The sequence below is a fragment of the Zonotrichia albicollis genome, chromosome Z, assembly GCF_047830755.1.
Source record: "Zonotrichia albicollis isolate bZonAlb1 chromosome Z, bZonAlb1.hap1, whole genome shotgun sequence".
Classification (NCBI taxonomy): Eukaryota; Metazoa; Chordata; class Aves; order Passeriformes; family Passerellidae; genus Zonotrichia; species Zonotrichia albicollis.
Window position 1 is genome coordinate 18,326,763 of NC_133860.1, and position 16,950 is coordinate 18,343,712.

At 36.4% G+C, this 16,950-nt stretch overlaps 1 protein-coding gene across 1 annotated transcript in view; it reads left to right on the forward strand.

Annotated features, from left to right (window-relative positions):
* Positions 1-16,950, forward strand: part of SLC1A3 (solute carrier family 1 member 3) — a 63,741-nt gene that overhangs the window by 44,060 nt on the left and 2,731 nt on the right. The window contains exons 5-9 of the mRNA XM_005488807.4: positions 1,594-1,636; positions 9,868-10,163; positions 12,182-12,415; positions 14,194-14,388; positions 15,772-15,906. Coding sequence (XP_005488864.1) covers positions 1,594-1,636; positions 9,868-10,163; positions 12,182-12,415; positions 14,194-14,388; positions 15,772-15,906 — 903 coding nt within the window. The remainder of the gene's footprint in view (positions 1-1,593; positions 1,637-9,867; positions 10,164-12,181; positions 12,416-14,193; positions 14,389-15,771; positions 15,907-16,950) is intronic.

Sequence of the window (16,950 nt, forward strand, 5' to 3'; positions counted from 1 at the left end):
AACAAAAGTAGAGAATTTTAAACAGTGATTGCATAAAGTTGCCAAATTCCTTTCAACTGTGTGATATCAATATCTCTAACCCATACAATGCTAAAAAAAGGATACATGGATTTATTTCCAAATCAAGCAGTTGCAAGGGAAGAAATTGCTTTTAATACTAAAAGGAAGACTCTTTCTTTCTCTTTCTTTCTTTCTTTCTTTCTTTCTTTCTTTCTTTCTTTCTTTCTTTCTTTCTTTCTTTCTTTCTTTCTTTCTTTCTTTCTTTCTTTCTTTCTTTTCTCTTTTCTTTTCTTTTCTTTTCTTTTCTTTTCTTTTCTTTTCTTTTCTTTTCTTTTCTTTTCTTTTCTTTTCTTTTCTTTTCTTTTCTTTTCTTTTCTTTTCTTTTCTTTTCTTTTCTTTCTTTCTTTTTTTCTTTCTTTCTCTTTCCTTCTTTCTTTCCTTCTTTCTTTTTTCCTCTCTCTCTCTCAAAAGAAAGACCTTTGTCTGCTATCTGCACATACCCATATGCACCAGTATTTTTTCCTCCTTCCATAGCACAGACCTTATTATCAAATTCCTCCCCATTTCTTCCAACTTGCAACAGTTTTCTCACTTCACCTGAATCCCTATTTACTTATTTATTTCAAATTTGAATCATAGCCACCAATCTGGGTGCATCTACTCAATTTATTCCATTTATATGAATGGGAAATGACTTTCAGGAACAGGCAAGTAAAATGCTTGAGACAGAGCGCACAGACATAAAATTGTGTTTTGTCCTTGCTCGGAGAATCTGCAGTACCTATTTTACAGAGCTAATATGTCACAGATACATTCCAGGGGGTAGGGAAGCCGAGGTTTTGAACTCAGGAGCTTTTCCACAGGTACAACCACCAAAATTTTGTGTTCCACTAACCCATTTGGAGAATACGGAGACATGGAGAAAGGATCACGCTGCCAGAAAGGGGGACTACAGAAACCTCCATGAAGAGATTTGCACTCAGATTCCTCAAGATTTATTCAGTTAGACTGCTTCTAAATCCCTCAGAATTTCACGAAACAAGGGAAAACAAACAAACAAACCCCTATCTGCAACAAATGTACAGACACGTGTATGTATTATTATAATTACAGAATACTCAAACTTCAGAAAGATTTGGGTATAACCTCAACAAGACTAAATCAAATAATAAGTATCATTAAATACTAGACAACATAAATGCAAAAATTGTTTGAGAATACAAAATACATTAAATATTATTAAAGTATTTAGTAATCTGGATTCATAATGCATTAATAAGTACAAAATTAAATGAGAGTCCATAGAGCTTTGTACATTTAGTAATTTAGCTAATATACTTCTCCATAACCAGACCTGTTATACAACATTGAATACAGAGATTCTAATTGCCAGAACCTATCCAATCCTACATTTCATCCTGGTAAAGCTAACCAGGCCAATGCTACATGCAAAGCTCTACTCACTGAATATGTAATCACATATTATTCTTAGGATTCCTCAAAAATTAACTCTCCAATTATTTTATTAGCTATGTCCTTACTAAAGGAATTATTACCATATTATTCTCATGTTCTTTTTTTTCTCTTTCACAGAAATATGTTCCCTCCAAATCTGGTGGAAGCTTGCTTTAAGCAGGTAATTTTAAATTTTTTTAAAATTCCAAATAGAACATGAAGAAGGAAGAAATTAAATGTAACCATGCTTGCCTTAAGAATATCTACTTACAGTACGAACATAACTTACATTTGCTGCCAGATGTCAAAAAAAAGAATTCCCTGAACTAAACCACCTCAATCTATGCTTTGTTTTCAATCATATTGAGACAGCAGTGTTTGTTAGGAGAAGTGAAGAAAACCCACACAGTTTGGCAAATCAAAAAATTACTTTTTTCAAAATGTCAAATGCATCAGTTGGCAGCAAGGTCCATTAGAGTGAATTCAGGATCTGCTTTTCTAAAACAGTGTTGTGTTAAACTGGGAGATACTGAGATTTTCACCATCTGTGCAAAGACTGGAAGATTTCCAAGGATGCCACATGAAAAATATGCATAGATTGGAAACAGAGGAAAAAAATTTATGGACATTAACAAAAAAAAGCAAATGAAGATCTTCCTGTCACCTACAGTAGAAGTCCTTAGGAGTGCTTTTTTTACATTGCTTTTCAAAATCCTCTATCATTAGCCTCGTCTTATTCTTAGCTGTACTATGGAGAAAATAACAGTCTCATTGCTTTTTTAAAATGAAGACATTAGTGATTCAATGAAACCTAGAATGTGTCTTTCCATAATCTAGTTGCTTCATATTGACCTCACAGATAATCTTGAACTGATAATATTTACCAGTTGCTGTTGTAGCAATAAAAAAAGCCGAAATGTGGAGGTCGAGAAGAGCATAAAGTATAAACTTTCCAAAATCCAGCTGACTTACATCTTGCTGAAGAATTGAAAAGAAATTGTTGCATTATCTTTAGCAGTATAAACAGAAACCAGTAAAAAGGAGTCACTTTCTGCATTAAAGATTTCTTGATTAAAGATTAAAAAGCAAACTAGACCCAGGTCCAAATGCCATGCCTCTGTCTTCAGCAAGGATGTTGATGAACTCAGTACAGAGAAGCAGAAGAGCAGTATAGAAAGGCAAAAGTCTCTATCTAAACTAGAAATAAATTCAAAGAATGTAATGTAATAAAGTACAGGAATGATATGATCTTTATCTCAAAACAATGGAATAATTAGGGCTTAAAGTTATGGATGTAGCAGCAAATATTTTTCATAAATCTCTCAAGTTTGGAAGTTATTATCTAGAGCTCTTGAAAGCAATCAAAGTGTCTCCCAGACTGCAGTGAAGGCCATAAATGCCTTAAAGGGAAAAGTAGAGACTATATAATAAACAAAAAAGAAAAATGCATAAAACAAACCTACTACCAAAACCACAAAGGTTTCTGAAACATAAATTTTACCATCTTTCTTCCATAATATTGCTCATTTCCTCTTTCTTTTTTTTTTTTTTTCCATTTCATTGTTGGTTTTGTTATTGTTTGTTTTGGTTGAAGTTTTTTATTTTGGTTTTTTTGGGGGGTTTTTTGACTTCTGAGAAACAGTAGTGTTTTTAAGATGACAAAAGTGCAATCGTTGCACAGGGGACTGCAAGAATTTTAAAATTTGTGGAGATAGCAATGGAAGTTGCTGAAGGGCTGGGAGTACATCAGTTGATATTTTTATGAATGACATTGCCAAAAGATGCACACAGTAAAATTTACAGATGACAAGAAAGTCCAAGCACTTTGTGTTGGGATATCAAAAAATGCCAAAGAAGGTGATAAGACCCTGGCACAACACAATACTATAAAGTCACATCAACAAATGACTCAGCTCTTGCATATGTTGGCATGTTTGGTTACCTCCTAGTAGCTCTTCAACACATGTGAAGTAAACCTTTAGAAGTTACAGTAATTTCTTCTTTGACATAGCAAATTATCATCAAAAACACCAAAAATGTTCAGTTCAGCTCTAGGATATACATTAAGTGACAGAACACCAAGACACGAACTAAGGCCAGAGGAATGTGATCATTTAGGATAACGAGTATATTCAGTTTTCTTCATTCATAGATTCATGCAAAATGAACATAGTGCAGGGAGGAGTTGCTGGAATTATAGAAAGAGTACAACATATAGAGCAAAAAAATTACTGAGAAACTATTCAAGTACAAAAAAAAAAAAAAAACAGTGGGAACAGAGCTAAATAAGATAAAAACACACAAAAAGAAATGGAAATCACTATTACCGAATTTAAACTGGAAATTAGTGATGTTTTTAACCCTATACAACTTAAAGTTGAATTCCTGAAAACATCTTCATTTAGGAGTTATAGGAATCCTTCAGCTGTTTTCCAATACAGTTTAAAGAATTACTTTGATAGTATTCTACTGTAGCAGAAAACTTGGTTCAGTAACTAGCAGTACTAATCCCATGTTCTTAATTAAAGATGTCCTGTAGATTATGTTAACTTTTAAGTACCTTGTATTTCTCACGTGCTTTAAAGCCTAAGGGAGTTTTGAAAAAACAATCTAGAAGAACTGGAGGTATTCAGGGAAAGATTTTTACTGACTTTCAGCAACACTACCAAGATTTACTGAAGTACCAGCATTTTAAATTTGTCATACCATTGCTTTTTGGACTTGGTACCAAACCCTAGATTTTTACATAGAAGTTATTTTGTTGTAGCAGATTTGTTAAAAAAAGATCTTAGCTTACAAGTATGTGCAATATTCTTAGGTATCCAGATGATTTTGTACATCTGACCCCACAATTTTCTTTCCAAAAGTTACCATCCATTATTTCATATGCTTCTTAGAAGATTTGTGAAGAGGAATGAGCCATCTGGCACAAATCTGTTTGTGTAACACAGGTCAGAACACAGTACTTCTCATAGCTGTCCTCACTCAACGGTGTAACACCATGCCACAGCTTCACACACCTGGAAATCATCACAGGAATATGCACTGCACATTTAAATCTCATATTTGGGTAGATCAGATGTGCACATTTTATGTCTTGCAGCATCCTTAGGCAGGTTTCTTTCCTAGTTTGTACTGGAAGCCACTGGAAGGTGTGAAATTAAATGGAGAGCATAACCAGAGTGGGAGAGATTTTAAGTGGAGTTTGGCAATGCTTTTATAAGGTTGCTGCAGGGACACAAAGTCCTGGAGGGAAATTGGAACATTAGGACTCCCCTAGGAAATGTCTTCCTAAATTTTCTACTGTTCTTCTTTCAGTTGTTTGGTCCTTTGGATTCCCTTTCCTGTTTCTTCCCAACAAGAGGCCAAGCTGCCTCCCCTTTCATTTACTTCTCCTCTTCCTCCTTCTTTGCACCTTTTCTTTCCCAGGTATTTTGATTTCCCACTTGACTGACATGAATTTTCAATATGATGGAGAGTGGTTTTGTTCTCTCAAGATCCTGGGATGCATTTTTTCATGTTCTGTACACATCCATTCACTTTCATTAGGTGATTCCAAACCTTTGCTTAAAGTGGGAGGGACGTGGCTCTTCCAAATTCCGCCTGGAGATTCAGAGACTTGAGAGTTATGGGGAGATATGCCAGACAATGAAGACTGAGACAAAGAACTCATTGGGTACCTCAGTCTTCTCAGGCTGATTGTTGAACAGCAGATTGTTAATCTAAATAACATGTTTTCTGATGATGCAAGTTTTCATATGACCTGTCACGACATTCACTATGCACAGTTCTCATGAGGCTTTTGTGATTTTTATGAGTAACAAGAGAATCTGAATAGATTGACTGCAGGTGAGTATTCCACACTTATTTAAAATTAGATTAGTTTGTTCAAATTTTTCTCTATGCCCCTGCATTCACTCCAGTTTAGGGAGATCTAAAGAAATCTTTGGGTTCATATTTCAGCTCTGGCCACGATCTATCTCTTCATTTCTCTTTCTGTGCTAAATTAAAAAATGCTGTCTAGCCTGGGGCTGAGCAGTGGCGAGCAGTCTGCTTGTTAAGCAGATACTGCTTTAAGTATCTTGTTCTTCATGCTGTGCTCTGGAGGTCTATCAAAGGGCAGAAGAAACACAAGCAAACTTGCAAAATCAAGAGAAGCAGAATCAACCTAAAAATTTGGTGAGGGTCACTCTGGTGTGAATGGGTAGAATTTGATGCCAGCTGAAGCCTAAAGAACTGCATCTGATAACTGCATTTCTTCTGAGATATTTTAAATTATATATTCTTTCCTGAACTTGTCATTATCAAGGGAACTGTAAGTGTTAATCACACATCCAGAAATGAATACTAACTAATATATGGTGTCTATTCCTCATGATAATTTGGGGTGATTAAGATATATATGACTTGTGTCATCAACTCTTATGCAGAAAATTTGGAATGCATTCACACGTATCCATATGGAGAGCAAGGAAAAAAAAAACAATGAAGAAGATGGAATATCTCTATCTTTTTTTAATTTTTCAGGGCTGCATTTAAGCAAACTGGTTACTTTTAAAATCATTATTCACCAAATGCTGCATCATCATAGAGACTTAGCACAGACAGTACTAATGACAGAGCAAATTATGACAGTGAATTATGAACTTTCAGAATAGCTACCATTGCAATTTCCTTTTATGCAAGTTAAACCAATGGGATATGCCGCTGCCAGGTTATAATATTGCTTCTCCAAAAGTCCTTCAATATATCCAAGTCAAATGATGGGGTATCTTGTATCACTAATAAAATCAGAAAAATAACCGAAGTGTAAACAACTGATTCATCATATTATTCAATACAAAATCTATATTGTCTATTTCATAGTAAGCTAAGTTAATTAAAATTAATTTTCCAGTTGATCATTATCACCATGTCTTATAAAAAAAAGTCCAGAAATTCATTACTTTTGCATTTTGCTTGCAGATATGATGGTTCACAGAAGGCAGTTCAAATTAACACATTCAAATAGCATTTGTCTTACTCCTCAGTTTTCTCAGTACATTAAGGAAAAATTATGAGTATTTTGCATCTAAAATTTTACCAGGCAAAAATACCTCTTCCTGGAGGTTTAATGAAATTATATCCTCCCAAAATTATAGGTCTTCAGTGATATTGCCTAGCCCATCACATATTGTCAGTGTATGGACCTCTGTTCTCTCTTCTGAGACCCTTAAGGCTACAATGAGTGGTTTATTTTGCCTAATTTCTTCTATTTCTGAAAGTTGCAAAGGAACACGAATCAGCAGAATCACAATGTGAAATTAAACTGTCAGTTTCAGGTACATTAAAAGCTGATAACTGATTGCCACTGAGATAGAGATCTGCTGAAAATAGGAATATCATAAAAGCTCAAAAAATTAACTCTTACCACCAGTTACTCTGCAGAGCAGTAATAATCAACCCTGCTATTAAGTCAGCTATTTCAAAGCAATTTCTAACATCCTGAAGGTGGGCCTTCATCCAGTCACTTCCTATGATCAGTTGGCGTTTTCACCATTTCACACACCCAAAATACGTTTTGAGGTGGCCAAGCAATCTTATGTTTTGCCTTTCATGTAATTTGAAAAGGCAATAATAAGGATAAAACTCAACCAACACCTCACACTTTTTCCTCAGTAGATACTTCCCTTGTGTTCCCTGTGTCTGGTTTGCCTTGATTTCTTTTGCTTCACCACAAAACTTCTCGTGGCTTTTGATAGAAAACTTTGTGCGTAAGAGAGATCCACAGCAGGAAAATCCACAGGGATCTCCTGGTGCTCAGTCAGATATAATGGAAGAAAGAGCTGCGCAAGTAAATATTCCAGGGGAAATAAAGTTGCTCTGGTTTCTGTTGGTTAGATTAACATTTTGAATCTCACTCTGAATAAGCTGTTTGTCCTCTGCTCTGGAAGGGGTTCCAGAAAGACTATTATTTTCTGTAGCAATATTTCTGAATACTTAAATCTGATGAATAAGTGAGCAAACAGAAAAGACCTACATCTCTGTGGCTGAAATGGAAAAGGACTTAGCTGAGTGAGTTCTTAAAATCCATATTATACCCCAAAAGAGACTTAAGTAATGAATTAAAGGCTTGTTTGTGCTGCAACAGAATTGCAGAATGACTATAAAATGAAGACATATTCTTATTACCACCTAAAATTCTTTCTAACACAGGTCTTTGAAGGTAAAATCTTTGTGTGATTATACTTTTTCCCATATAGCTCCCAACACCTCCTCAGTCCCCCACCACAATTTTGTAGCCACGTGGATTCCACACTTTTGACCTTCCAGGTAGGAATGAGAGAAGAACCTGAGCATAATGGAGGGGATTCAGAACCAAGTAAGTTATGATGTGCTAGGGAACGTGGGAAATTAATAGGAAATTTCATGAGAAATTAGGCTTTAATTCCAGACCTCATTGTTCCAGAACTCATTAAACAGCTTGCTTTCCTACTTTCATCTAATCTGTGTGCCTGCAAATGCAAAATAGTTACAGACATTTGCATTAATGAATTTGCACCTAAGTTTTTTTTTCCTATTGAAAAACAGCAATAAAAATAGAAATGTAACAAAATTACCACACCTGGAGACAAGGAAAGAGAATAAGATAGGGAAAGAGAAAGGGAAAAAGAAAAAAGAAAAAAAGAAAAAAGAAAAAAGAAAAAAGAAAAAAGAAAAAAGAAAAAAGAAAAAAGAAAAAAGAAAAAAGAAAAAGGAAAAAATAAAAAAGAAAAAAGAAAAAAGAAAAACAAAACAAACAAAACCCCCCAAAAACCAGAACAAAAACCAAAAACCATGGTGTTTGATGTAAATTGTTAGGCAGTATTTTGACATTCCTGACAAGACAGAATAAAAAACACTTTAATGAGTACTTATATTACTTTTACATTTACACTTTAATACTTCTATATTACTTAAAAGACATCCCCATCCCTTCTTCCCTGGTTGTATAATTCCATTCTCTGTGTTCTTCCCTCTCTGACAATTCAACAGCCATTGAGCTGATTCACAGCCCCAGGCTTTACCCAAGAAATGGTGACATTTTTTGCTTGGTGAGATTCCTGACACTTTTTAAAAAGTAGAATTGTCTCACTAAGGGATCAAACCAGAATTATCACAGGCTGGATGTGAGTGGGTGAGGCAGTGGAACTGGGCTTTTCCTTGTCAGCCAACTGCTCACACAGCTCTCTGCTGACTTCTGTACAGCCCAAATCTTGAAAGATTTTAGCAAATTTCATTCAAAACTCCAGAGCATCTGACCCTCAAGAATTTTGGTTCTGCTATATATTATTCAGAAACCTTCCATAAATGTCCAGTTACCAGGTTTTATTTGACATTCTGAGAGACTTAGAGCCTTTAAGGGTACCTCAAATATGGGGAAGGAGTGCATAAAACTATTCAGGTGCAGGAAGTAACATTAAATCAGACTAGTGTTGAAAGATGAGGATACTCCGGTTTCCCAGCTTGGTCATAATTGCTTCATTTCACTCAAGTACTTCTGAAGCATTCAACAGGTCTCCAGATATCAGTAAGGATAATTGCAGCTTTCCTGGTAGGTCCAAAAAAAAAAAAAAAAAGAATAAAAAAGGAAAAAAATCCAAAGTTGTGGAATAACCTCAACACCAACATTCTGCTGCGTTAATGGACTAAGATCCTGAGACACATGAGGAACATCCTAGTGATATTCAGTATGCATTGTGTTCAACAAAATTTAACCAGAACAGAGCTGCAGGGCTTTTTGAGCCAGATAGAAATATTCAGGCTGTAAATTTCTCTTTGGAAAAACATTTCAGGGTGAAAGGCTGGTTTTCAAAGCAGACATTTAGGACCGTATTGAGATTTAGAAAGTGAATTGTCTGTTCCGTAAAGGAACCATTTAAAGTATAGCCCTTTCTCTAATTAAGAAATGTGGTGACTTTTTCTGCAAAACTAACTAATGGCTTGCCATAACAAAAGAAATAAGAGGTATGTTATATTTAATCTAACTTCAGTCTCATTTTTTTTATACAAAAAGATGAAGAAATAAAGAAAGTCCAGAGCACAAAAAAATATTCTCACTAGCCAAAAAAGGACTATTAACACTTGGAATTTTGTTGTTAGGAAAAATGGCAATTTACATAAAAGGCAAATTAAGAGTCAATAGTTTTGTTACAGAATAGAGGAGCACGACAAATTTGCTTCTTTGACTTCAGTCTATTTAGGAGAAAATTATTTCCAGAAGATAAAGCTGAAGATTTAGTTTTTGAAGTTAATAGGACTTTTGTTATTGTCAGGAAAACCAAGTATTCATCATAATACATTTGACTTAGATAATAATTTAATTTGTGATTTTAACCTTTGTTTGATATGATTCACTGAACTTCTATCTTTCTTTTATTTTCATTTTAACAGTTCAAAACCAACTATGAAAAGAGAAAATTTAAAGTAGCTATTCCACCCAACGACACGTCCACAGTGACTTCCATAATAAGCAACGTGTCAGAAGCAATGGAAGCTCTCACCCGAATGAGAGAGGAGATAGTTCCTGTTCCAGGCTCTGTGAATGGAGTGAATGCCCTTGGCTTGGTGGTGTTCTCAATAAGCTTTGGCCTGGTGATTGGGAGCATGAGGGAGCAAGGTCAGGCGTTGAAAGACTTCTTTGATAGCCTTAATGAGGCTATCATGAGATTGGTAGCTCTAATCATGTGGTAAGTGCCTCTTCGATAAATTCCTTTTTCAGCTACTAACAATATTTTTTCATCACAGTCAGGCACTGGGTAGCAAGAGTCCATTTGGCAGAAAGTCAAACAATAAGATTGTATCTACCTTGGAACTTTTTTCATGAGTGGACCCAAGAGCTGTAACTCTCTGTGACCATAATCTGCCCAAACATACCAACTCTTTCAGTAGGTTTCACTTTTGACATGAGAAAAATCAGGGTCCATGGCAGAAGTTGCTACCCTTATCAGACCTATTCTATGTCTTCATAAAGACAGCACTCACAGCAGTAAGCTGTTGAAGTTTCCTTACATACTAATCTGAATTCATTAAGGGAAACTGACAAACCTCTCCCATAACCTTATTTCTACACAGCAAGACCTTGTTATCATAATTTTCCAACACAACTGGTTCCTGTAGTTGTGGGGTTTACATGTACATCCTTGGATTGTAGCTGCACTGCTCACTCATGCACATAATTTTCCTGCTTTCTTTATTGTGTTCAGTAGGTAAACAAATACCTTTTCCCTCAAGGTATGAAATCTCAAAAATTATGATTCATTATTCTCCAGGTAGAAGCTTACCTTTGAAAAGAAATTATGTCTTGTTGCCTTCTTTACTACAGGTAAAAACCAAATCAACTGCAAGAGTCTGTTGAGGAGCACACATATATACTGCCGTAATAGATATGAAACCAAAAATAAGTATATTTGCTCCATTAACTAAAATCTTTTGTCCTCCACAAGCACATTTAAAATGTTAAAGCAGTGGCTTCAGATAAGTTTCCACAGGGACTTGATCACATAAAGGGCAGTTGAAATACATGGATAGATTCTATTCCATGGTATCTTACTGTGAGAAGGCAAGGGGACATTTATAGGAGTAGGGCTGTACCTAAATTACTGCTGCAGCAGAATTATGTTTGAGTTTAATGCCCAGCACCAGCTCTTCTTCACCTCTAGCTGTGCTTCCTGATAGGCAAAAGCAGTTCATCCCACCTGTGCAGCCAGCCTTTGACTTCACAGTGATGAATATATCATCCCATTGGATGAAATGTAACATAGCCAGAATTGATGCCTGGAAAATAGACAGGCCTTCCCAAAAACATTAGAGTGAATATAAATGCAAATCTTTAGTTGAAACCTTTCAGGTACACGCTATGTCAAAAGTCACACATGGCATATTAGTTCTACAATTTTTAAATGATTAGCCTGTTATTATACTTACCATACACGGTCCAATTAAAAGATTATTTGGTTAGGTAATTATTCCTGGGGTCCTGCCTCACTGGAAACAGTCTAGAGGTTTCTTTTGCCCCACTTTTGATATGTCTGGTCCAGATTCCAGTTGGAAAACAGAACACCCTTGTACTCCTCTTGGAATAAAACTAAACAATATTTAGGAATGGAATTATAAGGTTAGCTTATTGTTCCTAAATGTAGGGAAGAAAGGTAGGAAAAATGTTAGAAGCTATAGCCAAAGCTGCAAAGCTGCAATTACGTGAAAAATACAAAAAGGTAAAAATCTTAGGCATCAGAAGCAGCTTGAAATCTTCAGAACTTATCAGACTTCTGTGTGGGTTCCTTCCCCAAGGAAACTTCCTTTCCCTGTGGGAAACAACACTAGAATAGAACTGGGTGTTTGATATAGTGCACACAGATATCAGTTGGGCCTTCATTCACACAGGCAGAATTACAACAGGATTGCCTAAACTACCTTTTATATTACACTTGAATTCCAAGGAGAATTCATTTCCCTACCTGTCCAAAAGGCGTCTTGAAATCCTCACCAGATGTTGAATCCGCAGAACCCCACCAAAGACACTCACTGCTGTCGTTCAATCCAGGTCAAATTGTTAGGAGTTGAAGAATTAAATTCTTGAACTGCTCCTGAATAGGAGCATCCTAACAGTGAAAGTCTGCATTTGTGCGTATAAACACAAACAGGATGGATGGGGGACCGAATCTCTGCGTTGTTTTGTAATGCTGTTTTGATTTGATTATTGCAGGTATGCTCCACTTGGAATTCTCTTCTTGATTGCTGGGAAAATTGTTGAGATGGAAGATATGGGTGTGATTGGTGGTCAGCTTGCCATGTACACTGTAACAGTTATCATTGGCTTGCTAATTCATGCTGTCATTGTCCTACCTCTGCTCTACTTCGTGATCACTCGGAAGAACCCGTGGGTATTTATTGGAGGCTTGATCCAGGCATTAGTCACAGCTTTGGGAACATCTTCCAGGTATAACAAAATGTTTTAAAGCCGTATGGTTTTTTAGTATTGCTGATTTAAGAAGCAATTTTGTTTAATGTTTGATATTCTAAGTAGTTTGTCATGGCTTGATAATGAAGGATTGATCTGGCAAAGAATATGTATAGCAAAATAGAGCAGCAAACAGAAAAGTCCTGAAGGGATTCCTATTGGCAGCTGACATTTTGTGCCTAAAATCCCTATAGCCAATTATGGATACAGAACCTACAACAGAAATGCCACTTTTGCTCTTGAAGGTCAGTTATGCCATGTGAATTTTAAAAATTGTTTGCACCTATGACAGAAAGAAACATCACAATAAAGTGTACATTTTGATACCATTTGACCTTTCATAAAACAGCAGCCATTTTTGGTAGATTTTAAAAAGATGTCCTAAAGACAGGGGGTTTCAGTCAGATATTCTGTGATGCTAAATTCAAGTCCTTGGTGTTTGAGATTGTTTTGAATAAAAACCTAGGCTGATGCAAGACTGCATACTGTACTGCAAGTGGATTTTAAAACCATTTTTAATTCAACTGTAAGATGGCTGTTAGCTAAGATATTTTTCTAACACAGTCTTCCACAGCCCCTCTTTATTTTTGGTCAGTATTTTATCAATATTAATAGAGTTTTCAAAGACCTGAAAGTCTGCCAAGTATTTAGAAATGAAGATATCACTGGCGTCAAGTAACCTGAATTGCTGTGTCTTGGAAAACCTCTTTACTTTGGCATGATCAGATGAAGAGATGCAGGCTTGGCTCAGACAGAGTTAACTTTCTTCATAGCCACTCATATATTGTCAAGTTCTCTATTTTTAGCCAAAACAACAATGATCACATGTTGACATTTTAGGTGTTGCTAAGTATTTGCACAGCATCAAGATCTCTGACTCTCATTCTGCCCCCACAGTGAGTTGAGGGGTTCACAGTGGGTTGGGAGGGCACACGGCCAGACAGATGAACCAAAGTAAGCAAATAGATATTCCATGTACGTACATCATAGTCAGCAATGAAAGGGGGAAAAGGATTTTAGGAAGGCTGGCCACACATTACTCCAGAACTTGCTGGCCACAGGTCCATCTGTGGGAGTGGTGCCTAAATATCACTTGTATTGTTTTATTTTCTGCTGCTCTCCTTTCAAACTTCACCCACTCTTACTAAACATTTTTATTCTCAACCCCTCCATTTTCTTGTTGTTACTGTTCCTTTCTGTTTTGCATTCCCATCAAGGTGTGGAGGCAAATGAGTGGCTGTGCAGGGCTCAGCTGCCTACTGGTGTTAGCCCATAGTTGGTCAAATAATGTAACCATCAATCAAAATGCCCTTTGCAGGAGAGCCCACAAACAAAAAGAGAAAACAAGCTTGTTCCTGGAGGTTTGAATAGTCCAATTGGTATACCTTCAAGAAAATAATGCTTAGGGATGATTCAATCACAGCTCCATGACTTTAAACTGAGAAGCAGGAATTTTAGATAGATTCCTGTGCCTGGCAGAAGAACCTTGTGATGAAACACTAGACTTAGACATATTCAGATTAGGGATTACATAGAAAGTAGCAGTAATTAACAGCTGGGAAAAGTTTCCAAGAGCATTAGGAGAACCTTCACCATTAGAAATGTTTAAATTCAGTATTTGCTTAAAAAAACAAACCCTATTCTGGTGGATCACATAAGAACTATGACAGAATCGTCTCGTGATTATAATGTGACATTCTTCTCTTTCCGTCTTTGCAGAATTTATATTATATATTATCTTTTTCTTTCTGTTTCAGTTCTGCAACACTACCTGTTACATTTAAGTGTCTAGAAGAAATAAATGGAGTGGACAAACGAGTTACAAGATTTGTACTCCCAGTTGGTGCTACAATTAATATGGATGGAACTGCTTTATATGAGGCTTTGGCTGCAATTTTTATTGCACAGGTCAACAACTTTGATCTGAACTTTGGGCAGATTATCACAATCAGGTATGGAAACCACTACCTACATTTAAAAAAGCACCTTTGTGGTGACCCCTTCCTGGTTTAAGTGGGATTAAACAAAAGCATTAGAAAAAACAAGAACTGCTACAGTATCATATTATCAGTAATTTACATCTTCACACAGATGGACCCTCACCACATACTCTCATTTAGATAAACTTTTAGCAAAATTGTAACATGATGCACCCGTTAATATTTTAATAAAGACAAACAAGTACCAAATTTAATTAGTTTCAAATTTTTCTTTCTTAAGAACTCATGCAGCTGTTGGGACCTACAGACTTATAATGAGTACCAGGTAGTTTATAATGCATGTACAAAGCTGAAGCATAAAACCATCACAGTGTTATTGCTAGAGGAGGAAGTGTTTCCCTGGTTTCAGAAGACCGTCAGGTTCCTGTGTAAGGAGCAGTTACACAATTTTATTACATTGGCTGATGGAAATGGTGAACACAGGTTATGTTTTCAAGCACACAACCCTTCTTGTTTGAAATATAACAGCAAACAACCCACTACTTACAGCATTCAATAATGACTGATCTGCTTAATTTCATTTTGTTTATCACAATTCAGGAAAAAGGGTGATGTGTATTTGTTCAGAAGAAGGGAATGTCAGCAAAGGGCACTGTGGGAAAAAGATGCATATCTATCACATAGGAGCACAGAAAGTCCAGATATAGTGCTCCATAAAACCCACCAGTTTATTTCAATATTCATTAACCTAAGGCAAAATCTGCCTTCACCCTCCAAGGAAATTGTTTCACTTTCATTAATACTAGAGCTGCTCCTTGGCAAACCACCTCAGGAAACAAATTCCCCCTATACTAGGTGTGAACAAGGATATTTCTGTGAAGTCATTGGACTGTATGACTCAGGGTTTCTGGCAGCTTTCTGTTTTCTGATGCCAGAACAGCAGCTGCTGGAGGACAGTCTTCACCTGGCATGAAGTTTTACTGAGATGGACAGAGAGCAAAAGTTCATGTGTTAGATCTGCCAGGACAGAACTACCTCCTCAGCTTTTCTTTTAACATGTTTGAGCTTGTGGAGAGAGTTTTTTCAATGGGTGGGGACAGGTAACTATAATGGTTTTTTGTGGCCCTTGGCATCTAGTTGGGAATTTATCACTAACAAAATTATGTTTCAAGGTTTCTGGATAGAGGTTTAGTGAAACACTTTGGATCAAGGGTTATAGTCCCCTGCAGCTACAGGGTGTTCAGATAAGGGTCTAGGCTCATCTTTTTATTTAATACTTAGTAAATGCGTTCTTGTTTTATGTCTGATTTTAAAGTTTGACAGATGATAAGGAGAGCTTTTATTACAGTTTAATTGCAGAAACTAGTTAATTGTTCTTGTCATCTCTTTGCGCAGCATCACTGCTACAGCTGCCAGTATTGGGGCTGCAGGCATTCCTCAAGCTGGACTGGTCACCATGGTCATTGTGCTCACATCAGTGGGTTTGCCTACAGATGATATCACTCTTATCATCGCAGTGGACTGGTTCTTGTAAGTATTTTTTATTGTTAAAGGCTTAGACCACATTCAGAAGTGAAATAGCCAGGCACATTGTGGCTATACTGCCCTGTTTTGCTCTGGAAGGCAGCTGGAAACAAGTGTTAAAAAGAATCACTATTTCTTGCTAGTGAGTTATTTTCTTAGAGCAGATGGTGAGGGGTGTTGCTTAATTATGGTTCCTTTTGCATGCAAATTTTACATAGAAATCTGTATTGTTCAGATACTAAGAAAACTTTCAGACACATTGTTATTAAATAAGCAAAGAATTGCTTTATTCTTTAATTTTTTGTAGAATGACAATGAAAACTTTTCACTAAATCAGACTCAGATCTGAATCAGATCCAACCAATTCATTGCAGCCTTGCTGACTATCTAATCTAGGAAAAGTTCATCTGTCTACCCCATGAAAGCAGAAATTAAAAATAATTGTGTAACTGACAGCACAAAGTATTGCCCCTCAGTTTTTCCATTCATCTATCTGTAGAAGATAACAGGCACCTTTAAATATATATACTTAGGTCCAGAAAATAAATGAAAGGAAGTCTTTTTCCAAGCTCTATTTCATCTAATACCTATTTTTTAGCCTTTCTGGGGGCTTTCACCCTTCAATCTTCTCAAGTGACCTCTGAAATAGGTTCCCTGTGTTGTTATCAGAATATAATGCCTTCAAATGGTTATCCAACCACCTGATGTAGGTGGGTGCTTTCCTACTGACACTGCCCATCACTCCTTGTCAAGCTGCCCTCTGCAACTGCTGGGGTTTTGTGGTTTAATTTGAGTCATTCCTGCACAGTTCCACCCTAAATTACACACCATATTTTGTGGTCAGGAGACAAACAAGGTAAAGGTAAAACAAGGTGAAGACTAACAAGGTAAATTCTTGCTGGCGTACACGTTTAGAGGATACAAACCCAAACTCTTGATACCCAAGAGTATCAAAACGCCTCCAAGAAGCCCTATGCTCCCTTTGCCATCCTCATCACACGACCATTTCTTGCTGTGAAGTTGCTAAGAGTATTAACACATTTTGTGACT